Below are 22,896 nucleotides of genomic sequence, written 5' to 3' on the forward strand. Positions count from 1 at the left end.
TCAAATAGCCAGATATTTCCACCGAAAACACCTTTTACTGCCAATGTAATAGAGTAAACCTGGTAATAGAGGTCTGTGTTGGAGCACAATCTTGGACACAGATCTGGCTCCCTGGCATTGGGCTAACAGACAGTGTCCTCGGCCCAGTATCACAATGGGTACATTTAATCAAAACAACATTCCCCCTAAATTCCTCAAGTTTAGAAGAACATTCCACACGCACACATGCACACCCGCTGTAGATCAGCAGGAAATGGTTTCGCAACTCTCTTCACCCCACCCCCCCTCCTCTCTCTTTTTCTTTCCCCCCCTCCTGGAATTTGGAATCTTGGAAGAGGGCAAGCTAGTCACAAAGAGAGAGATGGGACAGACAGCTGCATGTATTTAGCCTGGAACCCGGCATGTATTCACATGCAACCTCTCCTTCCTCTGTCCTAATCTAATGCTGGGAGTGGAGGGAGAGGATGTGCGCTTATAGTGTTGCATCACATTGCAGATTAGTCATGCAATATAAAACATGATCAGACAATAAAGTCATTCTAACACCTGCAGTGGCTGATTTACGCACACTCACTCACTCCCTGACACCAATACTAATACCACAATTTGGGGTGCACACACATACAAATTTAGGGGGTGGGGGGGGGCATATGAACTCCAATCTTTTCGGACGACACGTTTACCGTACAACACACAACCAGGGATCAACAAGGCCATTTAGCTCCTAGGACAAACAAATCAAATCTAGCTTTCCTTCCCTCCCACTATTGAAATAGTGTGTCTGATATTCTCCCCTTTTTCCCCCCCCTGGCCCTGTGTTGTTATACTGTGCTGTGCCCTGCGGTCAGCTGACTGGTGAGGCCTGGTCCTGGGATTGCGGTGACCCACATTCCCTGCTGTGCCGGCCAGGATCCGGCAGCAGTATTAGCCGCGCCTTCTGCAGCATCTCCAGGGAGTTTGCGTCTATTTATACCCGACGTTGTCCGTGTGAAAGAATGCGTCCGTGCAGGACAGGAGGCCGGCCCAACTAAAGCCCACTTAAGCCCACAAGTCGCATTGGACCATTTGTTTTGTTCTTTTTTTCTTTTTCAAAGCGGCTATACATATGTAGGCCTACGCGTATTCCTATGTCGCTCACTATTCATTGGATATAGGAATGAACGTGAGGGGCTTTCAGCGAGATGTCATAACATGACTGGGTCTTGTTAGGACCATTTTTCAACTTAAGACTATATATCCCATTCAGTGGTGGTGTTCACAACTCCTGTGTGTTAGGGCAGGTTTCCCTCCCATGTCTTCTGTTGCACATCTTCAGCCCAAGTCTCTACTGCAGGAGTCACAGTAACTTAGCAACAATGCATACTTAGAACTCTTTTGTTTTTCCCTGTTGATATGAATTGCCTTCTGAATTTGCATATATTATAACTCTAATTTCAAAAGCCTTTGTTTGGTCAAATGAGGAATTAAGCTGGGTGAATGTAATCACACTCCAAATCAGAAATGAACTGTGGATCTCGATGTGAGGACTGTTGGTTTACAACGTAAACAACTCAAAAAAACAACAAATAAACAATGTAGTAATACAGCCGTAGATGTTCAGTTATCATAGTGTACGGAGAGTGTTGTGCTGAGCTCATAAGGCATGTAGGCTCCTACATAATCAAATGACATTTGAACAGCAGGGAATCTGACTGTGCCTTTAAGTAAATCACTGCCGTGCCATGGAAGTGCTGAGGTTAAACCAGTGGTTTAGGGTTAGTGGTAGTTTACATTATAGTGGCAAGTTGTTTTGGATAGAAGTACCTGCTACATGACCATGAGCTTTAGACCTGTATTTGCTGTTAGCTTGTAGTCTGTTTAGGCAGCTAGTATCTTACCTAACCTCCTACATGGAGAACACACAACAGGATTAGCTTCAACAGTGCAGGAATTCTGCCAGAACTGTAACCTGAGACTGCATACTGGACATGCCTGCAAGCATAATGGCAATGGTTTACAGCAGGCAGTAAAAACGTGTTTGAGGGACCTGTGACAAGTTCCCTGTCTACCAGTCTTTCTGGAACAGCCACCGTGACCGAGCCATAAATAATTCCTGAATACTTTTCCTTATCTTGACAAAAAGGTTTGACCTCTTAGTTAAGCTATAGAAGGTTGTGCAGTGGGTAGCTTTGATTGGACATGAGGAACACTTCTACTGGTTGTCACTGACATGGGGGTCTTTCCCCCATCCATATGTTTAGCAACAGCTGCTCTCCGAAGGTCAACAATCAATACATTAAAGATTATTACTGATTCACCTTGTACTGGTATCTATACTATTTGATTTGGGGTGACTAAATAAATGTTCTTATCATTTTAAGTTGAGCTTACCATTTCTCCACTGGGAACAAATTGCCACTGGCTTAGAGTACTAATTAATTTGACAACAAACGGCTAAATGATGTGAATTGCATGACTTGAATGGTCAGACAATACACATGTCGGTGTAACATATTTACTATTATAAATAGACATTCTGTGTGAAAATACAATGGTTATTTCTACCCACCACTCTGTTAATTTGCCCACCCATACCCAACTAAGAGACACCTGAGCCCAGCTCTGTCTTAACACTTGCTGAATTATGCAAACCCAGTGAAATAAGAGAGCAAAGAAAAAGTGAAACATTAGACAAAATGTTTTAATACGTGTACACCACGCAATTGTCATGATCAAATGGTACATACCAAAATACACAAGATTCAGAATAGGGCAACAATATTTACAGGCACAACATCAACAAATATACAGGTCTTTATAAAACAAAGACAGTGAAATGTGAACGTAGTAGTAAATGTCCAACAGGTGACGTCAGCTTCGAGTGGTCACATGTCATTCAAGTCCTGTAATATCATCTGCTCCCCAACGTAGTAGGCCCATCAACCTGATTCATCGCACATTCTGTTGTTTCCTGGGAGGTTTAGCAACACTGTAGCGAACACGTTTGTCTTTCTATCATCTTGTCCCTCAATCTCAGTGCTGTGGGGCCAGCTCGCTCACTTCTCCTACCCTTCAACAACACATGTCACACAGAAAACATGACACAGTTCCGTGTAAAAAGGCTACTTGACTTCCATAGTGTGTGAAAGGGGGGAACTCCGATTTCACTAACTCTGCCGCTGCCCACGTTTCACTGCCCACGTGTTCTAAACGCATAGAACTTCATGATCTATGTCTGTTAACTTGGAACTTTGCCAAAATGACAAAAAGGTTCCCAATAAAAAATCCTCAAGATTTGCTACCAAAAACCCCCTACATTTTTCAGTGTCTTTTTAAAAGGCGACAATTGCACTAGTACTCCAAGGGTTGAGGTTTTTCAACATTTGATCGCAACAGATTTGCCCAGAGTCACTTTCTTCCTCTTCTTCCTCTTCTTCCCCCTCCGAATCAGGGTGGGAGGCTGATCCTGACCCGTCCTTACTCAAGAGTCCTGAGAAACTGGAACCGAAAATGGTGATTAAATTCGAGACGTTGCCAGTGTCCATTTCTTCGGATCCTTCTGTCTTCTCAGTAGTAGAAACACTGGAAGTAGTCACAGTTACTTTCGTTCTCTTCGACGGGGAGTCGAGTTGGGACTTTTCCGCGCTCCGTTTCCTGGTAGAAGGACAAGACTGGTGCTCTCTGAGTGGTTCTTGTGCCTTTTTCTCAACCGGTAAATCGCTGTTGGTTTGGTCACCGACGATCGGTGTTTCTGTAGCCGCTTCTTTTGATGATTCAGCCGCCGAACTGTTGGAGTTCGGTGAGATAACAGCCACCTCTATGGAGGTCTGGACACTAGGCGCCGAGCTCTCCCTCTCTCCCCCCGGGGTTTTCTGCGCGTCGCTGCGCTCTGAATCTGAAGCCACCACACTTGCGGCGGTGGTGCGTTCGTGCGATTCGGGGGCGATTTCTGGGGTTTCTGTGGAGGAGAAGGCTTCACTGGAGGGCTCCTCTTTGACCACCTCTTGGGCCACATCAGGGTTGTCCTCCGGAGATGATTCTGGTAAATTCTCCAGGGTCGCGCCTGCAGGGTTCAAGGGTTTGTCTTGATCGCCCGAGTCCATGTAGTCCCCCTCTCCGCACCACTCTCCTCCCCGGGGGTCGCCACCGTGCCCCTGGGCGCTCAGGCACACCCCGCCGTAGTAGTCGCTCAGGTACACCTGCCGGGCGCTCCGGAGAACCAGAGACACGAGGAGGTTTTTGTGTAGTTTGATGCCACCCCGTTGCACTCGGGAGTTGTAAATCTTACCGAGTGAAATGCTCATAATCCGATGCGCCTCAACTTTAAACTCCATGGTTGAATAATATTTTTTATTTTTATATATCAATAAGGCTAAGTAAGAATGCAGTCAAGTCTTTCCCCCAGAGCGTTTCCGTCCGCGTGGAAAATTACACCAACCAGGAAAGTAATCCCAAAGTCCTTTAGGCCTATTGAAGAAGGAGGTTTGAAGTAGTTTTTCCCCCACTTGACGGTCGCCTTCAAGTCGCCCCCCGAGTTAAGTAATCAACAATGACGTCGCTGTTTGCTTTAGAAAAATCGTTACAGGCTATGTGGTGAAACGCACGACCTGCCTCATAGCTCTCGAGTGAACAGCGCCGTGTAATTTGGCTTGCTTTGATAATTCAGTGCGCTCACTTTGCATGGGGTTGCAGCGATTAAACGGGGCGCGTTACCGTGTCACACTCTTCACTTGTCGACAGCCTAGCCTACAGAGGAATGGGACTGTTTCTATTTTTAAGATGAATTTATACCCCAACGTCACAACTACGCTAGCCAATGGAAACGCATGTCGTCGTCTTTTACAATCGCAACGAGTTACGCCCCGCCAAATATACACCGACCAATGGCGACGCGCACAGGAGATACATGGAATTTGAATACGATCGTGGGACTGTGATTTAAAGGTACAGTACTATACTATTTACAGCTGTTATGGTCATTTCGTTTAATGATACCATTGATTTAGAAGAATAGCCTATAACTTGTGAAAGCCACACGCTCAGTACAACTATCTTATCTCATCATAAACCAAAGGTTTGTTTAACTCCACTGTTTGTAAACAATGTCTTTCATTACAAACATGAAAGATTAAATGTTTTCATCTCATGGACTATGAGTCATTGCATCCATAGTACCCTATGCATTTGAGAGTGGGTACATTTCAAGCCCGACACCTAACCAAATGGCAGGGCTGCCGTTTGGCTGAAAAACGAATGAAAACAAATCCGTCTATATCTCGTAAATGCACAAAAAACAAGACACACACCACACAAACTAATGTTGTAAATGTAGCCTAGTTGTATAATGAAAAGATATTCCTCGTGGAATAGCCTTCTTAATATAGATGACTCAGTCTTTTTCAAAAACGGCATTGCTGATTATTATATGGAGCACGTCCCCTTTAAAGAGTATCTTTTATTTTGATGGCCGACTTCCTGGGTTGATGTAATGCTTTGACTGTTCTCAGCCTGGTCACATGACGCTTTTGTGCCGCGTGTTGGCAAAGGCAAAGGCTAGTGAATGGGACCGTTAGGAGGGGGGAGGGGCCGTTAGGAGGGGGGAGGGTAGGGAATGGGACCGTTAGGAGGGGGGAGGGTAGGGGTGTTCTGTTTCAGGACAAGCTTTGGGTCAGGAGACAGTTAGGTATGCGCGTGGGGGAGGGGTGTGTTGAAATGTACTCACAATGGAAAATAGTTTAAGGCCTCTCCCCCCACTATATTATTATAGTAAAGCGCAATGGAGATTTGTCAACTCATTGTTTTGGAGTGTTGATCAGGTCTTGAGAGATAGATTGTTCTCACTCTGGTCAGGTTAGCATAAACACAAAGATTAGAGAAGGTTACATGACGTAAAGATTCTGCATGTTATTCATGTTGGTGACCCGAAATGAATACTATCATCTGGATAAGAACATGTAGCTGCTGTGTAAAAGTAATTAATTAAATATGACATGAACATTTAATTATAACATGACACTGGAAAGAAACTGCACCCCACATGTATCTGCATTTGTGTATAAATAATTACTAATTTGTCGTTGCCTAAAACAAACAAGAGCACACACATCATTTGACTAAAAGAGATAGTAAAGGATTGTAAAATTGACTTTGTATCTTAAAATAGATACCAGACATTCTAAGAATAGAACCCCATTCTAAGAATATGTCCAAAACACCTTTCAGACACTCCAAATCAACTAGTATTATGGATTATATATTTGTTTAAGTCACTTTACTATGCTGTATTTCACTTGAGCATTTCCAATGACAACAAAAATGCAAAAGTGTATTACAGCATGACAAAATGACTGAAATAATAATAATAATAATGCAGACAAAGTCTTCAGAGAGGGAATCTGTCATAAGTGGATTAAGTGGAGTGTCCGCAATGTGTTTTGGACTACTTTCCAGAATGAACGGGGCCCTATGGCTCAGTATCTAAGGAACCAACCAACATATGTAACAAAAAAGCTGTATCAACTAGAGCCAAGGTCAGGGCTAAACCAAGAAAGAAGTGGACCATCCCTATAATGTTTTCCTCCTCTTCTGTTCTTCTTCTGATGAAAATATTGTGAAAACAGTATCCGACAAGGCCAACATTGTAATTGCGTCTTGCTTCACATTATTGTGCTAGCTAATCAGATAAGATAGTTGGCAAGCACATTACCTATGCAATTTAGCAGACACTTGTCTTAAAAGTGAAATATGGAACATTCAAGCGTTCTAGAAGCCTCCTAATGCTTCTAATGACTACGTTTAATCAGACTCAATCGATCCCTTGAAAGGAAGATTTCATTAACAAACACTGTTTAGGTCCTGTGAAAGCACTTTCTAAAATGGAATGTCCAACTGACCCTTGGTTAACATGTTGTTACTGGCCAGAGGTCAGGGGTCAGGGGTCAGCTAATGGCCGACACTGCTAGCCCATTCCAGGGGGTTATATTATTACTAGGGGGGGATGTTGTTGTTGTTTGGAACTTAGAACTGAATTTTGCCACGTGGCCATAGTATATTTCCAACAGACGTACACACTGCTACTTACAGTACAGTGAGTGGAAACATTCATGATATATATATATATATATTCCCAGCGGGAATCAAACCCACTTAGGCATTTTAGCACCATGCTCTTTGATTGATTGATTGAAAACTTTATTAGAAGATTTGCAGAAGTAGGTACATGAAAGTACATATTACATACAAGGTCAACTAACAGGATAAAAACCCAAGAAAGCCACTGGCTTATTTCAATTGGGGTCCTTGATTCTCAATTCATCGTTACATGTAAGACAGACAAAAAAAACTAGTACTATCTACAAGATAATACAGACAAATAACTAGTACTATCTACAAGATAAACATACATCCATCATGGGAAGAACAATACAACAAAACATAAGGTATGTACAGCGGGTAGGACAGGTGGGGACATACACCACAGGTGGGGGCGGGGGACAAAACACAAAGTATGTACAGTGGGTAGTTCGGGTCTTTTAATCTGATTTTTGATTTAGAGGGTCCAGTTACGGATTGCAGCCTCCTGTAAATGTTTTTTGAGAGTGGTTTTGAAGGTGGGCAGTGTTTTGCACTCCTTTAAGATTATAGGAAGGGCGTTCCACATTTTTACTGCATAGTTTGCAAACGAGTTTAACCCCTTGTTTGTGGTGCAACGCGGTTGAACGTGGTTCGTGGAGCTTCCTCTGGTATTGTATGTGTGGACGTTGTTCACTTTTTGGAAGTATGTTGATGTCTATACCAACTGAGCCACAGAGCCACATAGGATCACGACCTAAATAGAAAAAGAAATTCCAGACACTTGTGTGTGGGCGTGCCGCGTGCACAGTCTTATTGTGGTTGTGTAAATAGACACTTGTGTGTGGGCGTGCACAGTCTTATTGTGGTTGTGTGGGCGTGCACAGTCTTATTGTGGTTGTGTGGGCGTGCACAGTCTTATTGTGGTTGTGTGGGCGTGCACAGTCTTATTGTGGTTGTGTGTGGGCGTGCACAGTCTTATTGTGGTTGTGTGTGGGCGTGCACAGTCTTATTGTGGTTGTGTGTGGGCGTGCACAGTCTTATTGTGGTTGTGTGTGGGCGTGCACAGTCTTATTGTGGTTGTGTGTGGGCGTGCACAGTCTTATTGTGGTTGTGTGTGGGCGTGCACAGTCTTATTGTGGTTGTGTAAATAGTTTAAAGATGGTTTGATAGAGGATAGGGATGTGTATATGAGCGATAGACAGCTCAATCAAATTAAACGTTTCATAAGAGTCATACTGAGAAAGCAGTAGTGACTGACAACAGAAAGAAAGGCTGATGATTGAGTAGTTGAAAGGAAGTGGGATGGACAGATGGATAAAGATAAAAGATGATCAGAGGGTAGGATAGCCAGATAGATAAGAGCAGGTTAAATAGTAGGATAGATAGATAGGTTCAAGCAAGCTGGAGAAAGCCCACAAATTATTTTATGTATGAGGAAGAACGTTGCTAAGATAGCTAGCTACTCTATTTATTTGTGTTTTATTATAATGTGTTTCTCTGTTCCTTCACAGCTGAAACAAGCCTAGTAATAAGTAATATCTTGCTGTCAGCCGACTAACTATAGTTGACTTGCTGAAGTAAAGCATAGTACTTGTTAATTTAAAACTAGTTGCTAGGCAATGTAATGGCCTGTAAATTCCAGTTTTCAGTTAAGAATTGTTTAATATTTTAAAAAGTATAATAGGTATCAGAATAACTGGGATCCTAATTTTGAATGTTCTTCATATTTTACAGTTGGATTGGTGTAAAGGTTTTAAGAACGTTGTCCAAAAAAATGGTTTTCCATAGATGCAGGTTATCGATAGATACATGTTAAAATGTGCACTTTTGAATAGTTTAAAACATAGAGTTTGGATTGGTGTGAATCATCGCTTAAGGTTATAGGAAGAATAGCATGCAGAAGAATTTGAATAATAATAATAATAATAAGAAGAAGAATGTATGAGCAAAAACAATAGTTGGACTTGTTGAAGCAAGCCCACTAATAAGTGAAAGTAAAGTCAGTAATTGAAATAGGCAAGCCCATTAGTGATGTGAAATCTAAAAATGTATGTGACAATTGAACTTTGAACCGGAAGCCATCGGTGACGTCATTGAAGCTTTGGGGCGACACAGGCGTCGTCTGCCCTCATGTCAACACAACGCTGTTTGTTTTCATGTTGTGTTTGTCAGGCGAGCAGCGTTCCCCTCGCAGGGGCATGACGTTCCAACATTAGCAGCTATCGGATTAAATTAATCAGCAAACATGTCTATGGAAGATCCGTTTTTCGTCGTGAAAGGGTAAGAAGAGAGGATTCATAAGCCCAGCTAGCTAACTTAGCTAACTATCTCTTCTGCCATCTGATATCTCTTAGCCAGGGATGCTAACGTTAGCTCGCTGCTAGCTTGGAACAAAGAGGATTTGTCGCAGCTAGCAAAACAAAGCTTCTAAACATTCTTCTAAACTAAGCTTCGCATTCGTGTTTCTGACAGCTGTCAGTTTAGTGAGTAGTTTGGTTAGTTAGTAGTTTCGCTTAGAGAGCCAGACGTTTGTGTTGCATAACAAAAAGAGGCTGTCTTTAGTTACCTACCACCATAGTTTTTTTCCCACAATATTTTTATTATAATTTTTATATACCAACATCAAAGACGAGACAACAAAAGACAAAAAAAGTCAAACATACAATAACAAAATTCACAAACATAGACACACACAACTTGCATCAATTTTGGATTACAATAACAATACAAAAACAACACTTTCCTCCTGTATAAAGTATTCTAACCTACCACCATAGTTAATTTGTAATGAATTCTTCTTCTAATGTGTTTCTACTCTGTTATTTCCTAGTGAGGTACAGAAGGCTGTGAACACAGCTCAAGGACTTCACCAGAGATGGAACGAGCTGTTGCAGGACCCCGGCGGTGCTTCCAAGGAGGAGGTGGACTGGACCACCAACGAGCTGAGGAACAGTCTGAGGTCCATCGAGTGGGACCTGGAGGACCTCGATGAGACGATCAATATCCTTTTCAACCTCTTAATTAATTTATAATTTATAATTTTATAATTATAATTAATTTTGCCATTTAGCAGACGCTTTTAATCCAAAGCGACTTACAATTACGAATTACAGGGACATTCCCCCTGGAGTAACTGAGGGCTAAGTACCTTACTCAAGTAGTAGTGGTGTGGTTTCAGGCGGGATTTGAACTCACAACCTTCCGATCACAAGTCCCACTCACTATCCACTAGACCACCACTACCCATCACCTCTTAGGTGAAACACCTTGAACATGGGTGGTTTATGGATGCAACTAAGTCTAAGGCATGTCTTGGTTTGAATAAAATAGGTCTGCAAATGAGTTTCACCCAAGTATTCAATGTTAGGATTTTAGGTCCTATTCACACTTCTTTGTCTTAAAATGTGGCCAGTTGCCCACATGTTGCCATCACATCTTCTATTGAGATCTGATAGAAGTAGCCTAGCCAAAGCATGACTCATAATCTGTAGGATCTTCTGTACCCGACTTCAGAGTCTAGGGTGGCCGTTTGATGTGGTTGATGTTGGCGCGATGAGTCGATAATGATGGGGCTGTGTTCTCCTCTGGTCGGTGTACGCCCTGGGTTGGTGTACCTACCCCCTGTATCGTTCACGTTGTAGGCACTGGAAGCTTTACATTCCAACAGAACCCAGACCACAATGCAGAAACCTCTACGTTATAATTTGTATAAGTGTTGAATATCAATTTCTGGCACTAGTGGTCGCTGTTTCATGCGTGATGTGTCCCTTTAAACATTGACCCAGGAGTGTGATTTGAACCAATCCCAGTTATAATACACGTTGGAAATCCATCTTGTGAGGAACAGAGAGAGGACAGAAATGCACTTCCGCTACCTGAAAGCGTAGTAAACCGTGGGCAAAATCTGAACATTTTTACCTTTCATTAGCAACCGGTCAGATTAACTTTTGCTAGCAATCATAATGGTGATGTCTACCTCCAAAAATCTGCGAGTGAGTGTCTCCAGTTATGTTAACATGGCATCTGCAGTTTGTCACATGGACTTCATGGACTTTAATAGTGCATTGAGGATGCTGATGGAACACATTTTAAAGGTGAGGACATAAACGTCGGATCAGATTTAGATCAGACATCTGTGACACTCATGATCTGATCACTGAACCACGTTTTAAGACCAAGTCTGAATGGGGTTTTCATGTAATATGCAGTAGGAGCATAACTTCTGTCTTATGGAATTTACCTTAATCTTGAGTGCAAGTATCGTTGAATCCAATCCTAAGAAGTTCAACCTGGATGCCATGGAGCTGACCAAAAGGAAAGCTTTCATCACAAGCACTAGAACAACGGTTAAGGTACACACGCTTGTTAGGAATTGAGTTTACTTAACACTAATTGTCATTCCCAAATCAGCTTTGTATAGTCTTTTACATGTACGGTTGTGTGGAAGATTTAACTTATTATTAACTGAGAGTAAGGAGAATGAACTTAACCGTAGTACATGTTCTACATCTCTCACTCTTACTCTCATCAGTAGCAAAGTGGTAAAGCATCTCCCCATGATGAGATCTAATGTTTTGGACCATCCTTGCATTCAATTGTTTAGTGTCATCATCTGTGTTGTCTTAAGGCTGTAATTATCTCTTCTTAGGAAATGAAAGACCACATGACCAGTCCAATGGCTTTGGCCATCTCAGAGAAGAAAAACAGACAGGTTTGTTGAAACTTTTGGATTAAGATCTTACTGAAGGAGACTTTCGTGCTGTTAGCATTATGCAGTGTGAAGCCATCCATGTCAGAAATGTCACATTCTAAGTAGCAGATAATAATAATAATAATAATTAATTGTATTTATATAGCGCTTTTCCGAGGCTCAAAGACGCTGACAATATGGGAAAACACAGAAACAACAAGCAACAGATAACATGAGCACAGAGTTAACAAACGGGGAACAAGTAACACAGCAATGTCCAGGGGGAGAGGGGGGTGGCAGGGTTAGGGGAGATGGTTAGGGGGTAGGGGAGGTTGTATGCATGGTAGTAGGGCTGCAACTAACAATTATTTTGATAATCGATTAATCTGCCGATTATTTTTCCGATTAATCGGATACAAAAAAAAAGATTTATTTTGCAAATTTTATTTTATGTTTTCTAAATCAGCCAGGCCTATACATATACATGTGCAAAATGAATAAGTATTAATAAAAAATAATAAATAATATAAATAAAAAAGGCTTTGCTACATCAAATAGGTTTAACAACAGGCCATGGACTATGGCGGTAGATTGTTTCAATAAAGTAGTTGAACTCTAGCTCAATACATGCATTGTTTTAGGTAATAACTTTGCTTAATGTAAAGGTCAGTAACCCAAAGTGCAATTTAGGCTACAGACAAGACACTAATGTTTTTATATAACAGATATGCTCCAAAACAATGCAATGTGTCCTCTCACTCCATACAATAGGCTAGGCTACAGTCAGTGCCTCACTCTAACTCACGGGTAGCTTGGTAGGCTACCACTAGCTAGCCTTTAGCTTATCACCTCTGCTCTACCACTGACGTTAGCCAGCTAGCTAAATACACTTGTCATGCAATATTGAATTCATGAATGCGAGCAAACACTCACTGGCTATCGCATTACATTACAGTCATTTAGCTGACGCTTCGCCAGAACTCACACTAACGCATTTGCATGGAGAGCAGGAGACCATGGAAGGGCTGAGCCCAGCAGTACGTTTATAATAAAACAATAGGAAGTTAGCTGTAACCCTCCTCTATAGAAACATAGTTAGTGCTCTGGTTCTCAGCACAGCTACGCAGACTACAGCTGGACGAGCAGCGTAGTGACAGTCAGCTAGCGGCAGCAGCGAGCTAACCCTGCTAGCTAACTCACTAGCATGTCCAGACAGCAGACAGCTTCACTCTCAAGGCTTTTGAGTAGCATGATTTAAATGTAGCCGCCGCGCCTGTGTAGGTACCGGATTTTCCCACTTTTCCGGTTCCGGTCATAGGTTCTGCCCTTTCCGGCCATAGGTAGCGCTATGATTCGCTATGATTCGCGATGCCTACACCGGCTCCGCTAGACAGCGTGGCGTGCGTCAACAGGAAGTAGGTTTGTTATGGAACAAGACCCGACAAATCGATAATGGAATTCGTCGCCAACGAATTTCATTATCGATTTTTATCGATTTCATCGATTCGTTGTTGCAGCCCTACATGGTAGAACAGGTAGGTTTTGAGGTGGGATTTAAAAGTGCAGAGTGAGGGGGAGTCTCTTGAGTGGTTGAGGGAGAGAGATGGTTGTTGGTGTTGAAAGTAATGCATTTGCTGAAAATGTCTTCAGTTCACATTTGCTAGACACAAAGGACTTTACTAAACAACCAGGTTATTGCACAGAAGACTAACAGGAGGACCACCCATTGAAGTTCAACAACTCTCTTGGCATATTCCAGTAGAACTCGTGTAATTCAATACACATCTCCCTCCCAGGCTCTGTTAGGGGACAGTGGGTCTCAAGGCCCAATCTGGCAACCAGGACCTGACAAATACACCCGGCTGGACCAAGGGCTACAGACGGCAAACTCCAACTTCATTGAGGAGCAGCAAACCCAGCAGCAGGTAGCAGTTTGCCTATCTGTGTCAATAAATCTTTGTTGAGTGCCAAATCTTTATGTTCTTATTTTCATCATACACATTTCTCCTCACATAAGTTGTACGATGCAGTCGGTGGGTGTGGGTGATGTTGACTTGCCTGTGCTAGATTTCAATTTTAATTAATTAATTTATTTCTCACTCACTTCCCCATTATCAGTTGTATCATTGAATTGTAGTGTGAAGAACATGATAGCCTGATAGCATGTGGATTTAGTTGACTGTTGTATGTGTGTGTGTGTGCTGGGCATATGTGGATCAGCTCATTGCAGATCAGCAGGATGATCAGCTGGAACTGGTGTCAGGGACCATCGGGGTGTTGAAGAACATGTCTGAGAGGATTGGCATGGAGCTGGACGAACAGGCAGTGTAAGATTCATTATCTAGTGGCCTGGGGTGGTCCAGTGGTCTAGCACCGCGGTCTACAGTGCACACATATGCCCATGTCGGCATGGGTTCGGATCCGGCCCACGCCCTGCTGACATGTCCTCTCTCCCTTCTTCTCCTTACTTTCCTGTCTGTCTTCACTATCTCTGTCTAATAAAATGAAAGATATGAGTGGGACTGCCCCACAAAAACAAAAAAAAGAGATTCATTATCTAATTTGCTTAACCCACACATACTGTCTGCAAATATACTGTAACAATTCAAATCGATGGGACAATTGATTTCGAACAAGCGAGTTCTAAGTTCTTCAAGACATTCTGGTGAAAGTTTTGTGAGAACTACAGTATTTTTTGCGCACTACAAGTGTGAGTTAAGAAGAAATATCAACCCGAGTGCTTTTCTCTGTTACAGGATGCTAGATGACTTCACCCATGAGGTAGACAGCACCCATTCTAGATTGGACAACGTCATGAAGAAGCTGGCTAAGGTCTCCCACATGAACAGTGGTGAGTTTTTGCCCTCTGGTCATGATCACCAGAAGTGTTCTTTTTATACAATAGCTAATTAATTACAGTGTTTCCCACTGGATCTTGTGATACTGATACTGTGGAACTATGTACCACATAGTTGAGGTGCTAGCTGGGAAAAGTTTCGGGGTGGGGGTGCAGAGCGCCCTAGCTAACCTGCTCCAACATTTTCTGCAGCAGCGTGAGCAGCACTGAAAAATGGTCTTAAAAAAAAGAAAGAAAACAGCACTAAAAATACTTTCGGTTCGTAATGAGACTAGGGCAGCCTGCCACAGTCTTGTCTGTGTATGGGAAACACTGTAATTATATGCGAGGGAGTAAGGCAGGGCATGGTCGTCTGTTATCAAACAGTGTGTGCCTGAGAAAGGTCGCCGATCCAGCCCAAGGCACACTGCAAAACATCAGCTCTCAAAAACAGCAGGGAAAAAAGCAATACAATGGGGGAAATATTACTTAAAATAAGCAAAATGATCTGCCAAAGGAAGAGGAAATTTTTACTTGCCAAGAATTTCTTAAAACAAGTAAGAAATATCTTAAAACTAGTGCAGTCTAACAAAAAACAAGCCTATATTGCTGCGATTTAAGATATTTAATCTTATTTAGATTTACTTTTTGCAGTGCAGGCATGTGGGCTTTGAAGGGCTTCAATGAAGACATCAACTAAATCTTTCGTTGCATATTCTTATAGTTAATACTCAGAAGTCTGTTGATTTTCAGCTAGAAATGTACTGAAGTAGTAGAAGAATCACTGTAGTAGATCTTAAATGAGGTTATAAATCTGACAGAGAAGCACGGTCGCACGCCCTAGGCGTCTACTTCCTGTTGAACGGAAGCACTTCCTACTAGACTCCCTGGAGTCACCCAGGGTCAGAGACAGGGGAGGACGGAAAGGTGCTCCCCCCCCCACCAGAGTGGCATGTCCTTGTAAGGGTTGGTCCGTAGCGTACACCTTCAGGAAACATGACTAGGCCCTCCTTCAGCACAGGAAGAACTTGGTCGATAGAGGCAGGATTTCATTCAAATGAAATCGGGTGACTTTTTTGTTGTTTGTCTGGATATCCTGTTAGTACGGTGTTTTCCACTCTGGCTCCCAGGGATTGTTATTTATTTTTACACTTATTGTATTCTCTTGTGTTCTCCACCTTTTAAAAAATGAGTTATGCAGATCAGTTCAAAAGGACAAATCCATCATTCCTTGACATGTCTGAAAGCATTTCTTTATGTTTAAAAATAAATAAATGAATAAACAAACTAAATAAAACCTCCCTTCTCTTCCAGACCGGCGACAGTGGTGCGCTATTGGTATCCTAGTGGCCATTCTCTTTGTCGTCATAATGCTGTTCTTTATCCTGTGATGAAAATCATCATCCGGCACTACTACTTCACTCCCACATCCCCCTCCCTCCAACCCCACCTTTGCTTGAACATAGGGATGGACTTTTTATGGTGCTTGGGAAAACCGTGAGTGTTTCCATAAACATAGCCATATCCCTATCCTACTCTACCATGACCCTACTGTTACTACATACTGCATATACAGTGATGCACCTTTTAAAAAAATCTGCTTATTCTCCATTGAATCATCATTTTTAGATGTGTGATGTGTGTGTGAAGGTTTGAGTGTCACACGTATCTCCAAGTAAGGATTTTTTTGCGTTTTGCAATTTCAATTGTTGGCGCCTCACGATGCTTCAGGAAAGCTTTGTGAGGTCTGAGGTAAAACCAGGGTAGTTGCAAACCCCTTGAGGCATTTTAGTGTTAATATTTTGAAGATAATGTACACAACTACTCAAGTTGATACTCTGCTAATCTAAATCTATCTTGTAAAATGCTTTATGTAAAGGGCCTTGTTTGTAATGTCTCACTGAACCCTTAGGGCTACCTTGGTTGTTTGGTCATGCACTGACGGCGTCACAGGTTTGATACGACTACTGTAAATTGTAAGCTTGTGTTGGTAGGAGATGAAGCGGAACACTAGCGTTCCCTAATACGGAAAGGAATATTTTTCTAAGCGGGTATATCACTAACAACACTAAAATGTATGGACTTTTGATGTAGTTTTTGTTTTAGTTTATCTGTTTATCTGTTGTTGTTGTTGTTTTTTTGTTGTTTTTAATCAGTCCAATAACATTTATTTGTTTATATATTAGAGAATATATGACCAGCTGGGTCAGACAATATCAATAACGGTATAACACAACAAGAACATAAGATTACAACTAGAACACACAAGATTACAACAAGACTGAGAACTCTTTTGTCACTTTTTTTTCTATTGACACATTTCTTATTACTCTTTAGTGTTGACTTGTTGATTGTTGCTAACTGTTGTTGTTGTTGTTGTTGTTGAGCGAGGAGAAAGATCCCAAAGCATTTCACTATGTCAATTATGGCTACGTGCGATGTACATGTACATGTACGTGACAAATACAACTTGATTTTGATTTGAAGAGTACGGCAAGATCACAACAAGATCACTACAAGAGTACACCGAGATTACAACAAGAACAGTTGTACAACAGCTATATATATATATATATATATACTGTAGACACAGTATGAGGGGAAAATAACTGAATAAAACAGCCATTTACCAACCGTACAGTTTACTCACATCCAGCCCCACACTGGAACATCTCAGCCAACTTACTGGCTGTTGTCCCAGGATGGACCGAGCCTGGCCAAAGCATGGAGCTCGCTGTGGGCAGAAAACTGACTTTTGACATCTGGTTGACATTCTGTAGAAAGCTCAACAAAGGTATCCCCCCCCCCCCCCAGTGACCACACGCCTGACTGCTTGCCTAGAGAGGACACAGTTCAGCTTGCTGTCTGGAGCAGTGTATAGGGCGGTACTGCCGACAGGTCCTGCAGATTCGACCGAGGTCTTGCTCCCTATCTTCAAAGCCATTGGGTCTTGTATGTTAGCCATCACCCCCCCCCCCCCCCCCAGTCTGTCAGGAAGGCCTTCTTTCTTGCTCTTCACCTCCACAATAGTGTTGCCTGGTTTTATCTCTCGGTCAAGCCGTTCCATAGTCTGGGGCCGTAGTGGCTAAAAGCGGCCTTTCCATGGGTCTTAGACCGGAACCTTGGAACAACCAAGAGACCACCATGAGAAGACCTGAGGGACCTAGTGGGTACATATCTTAAAACCATGTCAGACATGTGGTAGTCGGGAACGAGACATGCCGTTTCAACACAGGAACTGAGAACTGCAGATTGCACCTTTTTAATAACAATCACCTGCAAAAAACCATCAGCAATCTCCTGTAGTGTGCTGAATGGAAATGAGCTAAATCATCGATTTTTGCCTCTCTTATAGGGCTCAAGCTTGTATTTGTGTCTGGAGTAGCGAGTACCCTTATCTTATATGCTTGAAAGTATTTTTTTATCAAGATCAAGTCTTCGTGTAAGGTTGTCCATCGGTCAGGTAGCTAAGCTTAGTCTGTATGCGAATTGGCAACACTTTACTACAAATGCCCTTCGTAAGGACGTTATTACATGTTTATAAGCAAGTTGTCTCATGACATGCACAGAGAGAGGAGGCACTTGGTGAATGCTTATGGCAATAATCACAAGTCGGGGGGTACTGTATGTCAACAGAACCCCCAAGTCAACTTGCTGGTTGTTTACGTAGGTGTTATGCATTGGTTTGTGGCTGTGTCATGATGTCTTGATGTAGGGCCTCCATATTGAAGTGTTAGGTTTCAAACCGCTAATTGCCTGACCTGTTTTCCTCTACCAGGATTACCTGTCCGATGCTAAGCCTCCGTAAAACCTGATGTTGTAATATGGGTTCATGAGGGATATGGGGGTTACTGGGTCATGGCTGGTAGTTGCTATGTGTCTAAATGGACTGACTGGATCATTATGCCTGGTAGTTGCTATGTGTCTAAATGGACTGAGTCATCAATGACTGGTAGTTGCTGTGTGTCTGACTAGGTCATGATGACTGGTAGGTAGTTGCCATGGCTGCGTTCGTAAATTCGCACCGGAAATCTGATCAGCACTCATGGAATGCCTCTTGTCCAATCAAATTATTTGTGGTCCCCTTATGACGTTGAACCCAGTGTTGCGCTCTGGCGCTCTCAGAGCGGATTTACGAATGCAGCCATTGTGTCTGACTGGGTCATTATTTTGACTGGTAGTTGCTGGGCGACAGAGTGCAGAGATCGGAATAGCCAGTGCCTTAGGATAACACGTGTCACTGGAGTTAGAGCCATGATATGATGAGGCCCTTGTTCAATGAGAAATTGGTAACCGCAATTCAAGGATAAGCAACTTATGAGGGAATGATTGAACTGATATGTCAAGTTTCGAGTTGTTTCACACAAAACATATCTTCTTATAGTGCAAGAAGAACACATTTCTTTAACTCATCCCGGAAACCTGATTAATTGATTGAATTAGGCTTTCCGTCATTTAGGTGTTTGATGTGAACTTGTTGTTGTTGTTGTTGTTGTTGTTATCATTATTATTATTATTATTATTATTACTATATTTGACTGAATGCTGAATTTCAGTTAGACTACATGTTAATGCGCCTCAGTCTTTATGGTTAACAAATCACAAAACCAAGAGTAGACAGAAAGATTACAATGTTGTTATGCCCAGTGTTAATACTATGAAATACAATGAACACTCATGAGTTATGTTGTCACTGTGAGCTCCTAAAATCATTGTTTTGAAAACGCTCCACTATTGTCTTACGATGTTAACACATTTCTATTTGTTTCTTTTATTAAGAGTAACATTGCAATTTTACTGTAACAGAAAGACAGTTTTGCATGACAGTATGGTGGAGGTAAAAAAAAGAAGAATGAATTCAGTGAGGGGATTTCCTCAGTGTATGTCTTAGTTTCATATTTTCTTTCTCTGAATTATTTCTTTTAATGCGTCAGCACTTTTTGAACAGTAATAACTATGGCAGACAGAGTTGTGGGAGTTTACAATATTTGAACATTTGAAAGCATGACAATGACCCACTATGACAGTTATTTACTGACTAAAAATCTATTATGTTAGTCTCAAAAATGCTATGTGGTATGTTGTAAAAATTATTTTGCAAACTGTGATGTGATATTACAATTCAAGTACAACATCATAGACATTACAAATCATTACAAATCATGCCACCGGTCACAGCGATAGTGGAATCCAATTTGAGATGTGCGCATTGCATGATATCATGATAAGTGTTTGTGTTAAAACTGCTCTGTGTTACTATTATTTGATGTGTATTGATGCTGATGGAGTGTATGTGAGTAGTTCTTTCCCTCACCCTTACTGTGTCCCTTAACCTCACCGCCCCTGAGAGTCTGTGTCCAATGGCTGTCGCTGCTGAGTCCTGACACGAAAAAGCAGGAGATTCAATCTGTTTCAGCTCATTTCAATAAAGTATGAATGGTGTGATCAATTTACTTGTCTCCTTTCTTTGTTTAAGGCTCTTGGTGAATGTTTTGTTTTTTGTTTTGTTTTTTGTTTACAGCTTTTGGGTCAGCATAGCCTCCTAAATATTTCTAACCTTGACCCCACACACAAACACAACACTGACCTTAGATGTGTCGAGTAGCAACTGCATCCTCCTCCTTTCAGAAGGTTTCCATTCAGGGAGTTGTATGAGATGTGTTGTATGAGAGCTGTATGTGTGTGCGGCCGGTTACCTATCGATCCAGACAGTTGGCGGGCAGTCTTCTCATTGAACTCCAGTGTGCTGCAGCATATTAACCCGTACACATGACAGGTGGTCCCCCCCCCCCCTCCTTTGCCTGGTTTCTTTGTCTAGGGGAGGAAATTATTAGTCAGTCACACCTGAGCGCGCACACACACACACACATATATACACACACACACATATATACACACACACACACACATATATACACACACATACACATACACACCCAGCTCCAGTGGTCTGTTGGGAGACAGTGCTTTTACAGGAAGCAAAACAAATGTAAACTCTGAGATTGTCTTAGGCTGAAATTGTCAGATAGTGTTGATCAAAAGAATCTTATTACGGTATTGTTCTTATACATGCATGTGCGTGCGTTTGTGTGTGTGCGTGTGCGTCACGTTGCCTAGAGTGTTGTGAGGTGTGTGTGTGTGTGTCCGTGCGTGCACGTGCGTCATATAGCCTAGAGTGTTGTGAGCAGGGGTGTGTGTGTGGGGGTGTGTGTGCGGGCGTGTGTGTGCGGGCGTGTGTGTGATGTAGCCTAGAGTGTTGTGAGCTGTGTGTGTGTGTGGGGGGGGTGTGTGGACGTGGTAGAGAGCAGGTGCATGGTGCAGGTTCCCAGCCTGACTCCCTTGTTCCCAGAAAGATGGAGGAAGGGGCCAGCTGAGCCCCCGCCCCCGTGGCGAGGAGAGGAAGAAGGGGTCTCAGCGAGCTCCTCCAGACAGCTGGTCTCATTATCATCGCAATGAGGGGCGGGGTGGAGCGCTCAAGGCTCCAAATGCCAGAAAATAGACAGCTTAGCCAGAGGCAGGGTTGCCAGATAGGATTGACAATTTCCAGCCTAACCACAGTCTTAAAAACCGCTAAACCCACCAAAAACCAGCCCAAAACCGATATTGTCAGAAAGAACGCTAATTACTATTGGGCAGGTGACTATCTCCTGCCCCCTAAACTGTATGTCTGTTGCCAATGATGTCATTTGTAAAATAATATAAAAACCCGCCCCATCTGGCAACCTGAATGGCAAATCACCCCCCCCCCTGAAAGGGACATGGCAACAATTCCACGTAAGAGGGCCATTATCATATTGTTTATAGAAATGTCATGCTTTCTGATTAGATAAAGATCTAATCTTTATTGTCATTGACAGAGTACTACAAGTACTAAGACAACGAAACGCAGTTGGCATCTAACCACAGATAGTGATCTTAAGTGTCTTGGGCTAGGAGGGGGGTTGGTTTGAAATCTAGCCGTTGAGTTTTTTTTTTTTTCGTGGGATGTTCTCAATAAGTGGCTAACGCTCCTAAATGTCCTCCACTACGTCTGCACTTACATGCTTACTACCCGCTACACTGCGTCTCCTGAGACACATACTTACCCCCCTATACTGTTTCTCCTGAGACATCTAGTACCCCCCCCCCCTGTACTGTTTCTCTTTATCCCAAAAAATATGTTTCTTTCTTCTAGCACGACGACTGCCAATGGCCCCAGGCCTAAGCATAGATTACTCTTTCCTGCTACTACTGGTGGATAGTTTATTCACTTACTTACACATGTATTGATTGTAAGTCTCTTTAGAATAAGGCGTCTGCTAAATGCCCAAAATGTAAGGTTGTAATGTTTTTAAGTTTAACATCATGCCACTAAATGGTCCATGGACTTGGGGTGGACAATTATTGATTTTTTTCACCAAATCCCTTGTGTTATACACCGCCATAGATGGGGGTTGCAGGGTGTGTGGTTGAGATAAAAACAGATCACCTTAACGGTGGGATTTGATTGATCGGTGTATTGATCAGTTTGCCCTCCCTCTGTCTCCAGTCCCCCTTGAAGCCTGCAGACCACCTGAGGCCCTGGGTAATCTACACATCTGTCTCCTCTCCTCTCTTCTTCTCTCCCCCTATCCATTCTCCGTTCCCTGTCTCAACCCATCCCTCTTTCTGGAATACAACGAGGCTGTTTACTCGAGTGGTGAAAGGTGTCGCCATTGAGAAATCTATTGCAATGAGATAGTGGAGCTAGATGCAGGGTCTTAGCTGAAATAGTACTCTTCATATTTGCATTGAAGAGGACTCAATCATCTTCAGACCACAGACACATACAAATGTATGTTTGTGTGGAATCTGAACACTGTAAACAGGTATCTTCAATAAACAAGAAATGCTTGAAAACAACAGGTAATTCACATATTTTCTTTTATTTGGACTGTAAATATAAATAAACATAACAAAATACATATATTGAGGGACAGTGAAAATTGTCTGCGCTTTGTACACTTTAATACTGGTGAAGAATGTCAAATTACATAATATGTCAACCTTTTCAGTGCTGCTTTCCGATCCTCAAACCGACTTAATGACCTCTAGTACCTACATTTACTGTTGAAATTTAGAAATAATTTAAATTTACAACAAATGTTTGAATGGGTCTGTTTCAATTCTCCTCAGCGGCCTCTGTCTATTTTCTTATTGTTTTGGACCAATGGTTGGACCTTGTGGTTTTCAAATGCATATTGACATTCAGTCTAAAACTTTGGCAGTTATTGCTTTGTCTACAATGCATTGTGTAAATGACATTCAACAAAAGACGCTCAGCAGCATTGGAAAAAAG

General features: G+C 42.3%; 2 protein-coding genes across 2 annotated transcripts; one reads left to right on the forward strand and one right to left on the reverse strand.

Annotated features, from left to right (window-relative positions):
- Positions 1-2,710: 2,710 nt before the first annotated feature.
- On the reverse strand, positions 2,711-4,653 carry ier5 (immediate early response 5). The gene has a single exon (XM_080538033.1). The coding sequence runs from the start codon at positions 4,311-4,313 to the stop codon at positions 3,312-3,314; it is 1,002 nt and encodes a 333-aa protein (XP_080394159.1). The 5' UTR covers positions 4,314-4,653; the 3' UTR covers positions 2,711-3,311.
- Positions 4,654-9,298: 4,645 nt separating this feature from the next.
- Positions 9,299-16,013, forward strand: stx6 (syntaxin 6; the record flags this gene model as incomplete). The annotated part of the gene is made up of 8 exons (XM_080532376.1): positions 9,299-9,333; positions 9,884-10,054; positions 11,312-11,405; positions 11,702-11,764; positions 13,540-13,668; positions 13,964-14,070; positions 14,500-14,594; positions 15,894-16,013. The coding sequence occupies 8 exons, from the start codon at positions 9,299-9,301 to the stop codon at positions 15,968-15,970; spliced, it is 771 nt and encodes a 256-aa protein (XP_080388502.1). The 3' UTR covers positions 15,971-16,013.
- Positions 16,014-22,896: the final 6,883 nt, after the last annotated feature.

Source organism: Nansenia antarctica (assembly GCF_963989245.1).
Source record: "Nansenia antarctica genome assembly, chromosome: 1".
Taxonomy (NCBI): Eukaryota; Metazoa; Chordata; class Actinopteri; order Argentiniformes; family Microstomatidae; genus Nansenia; species Nansenia antarctica.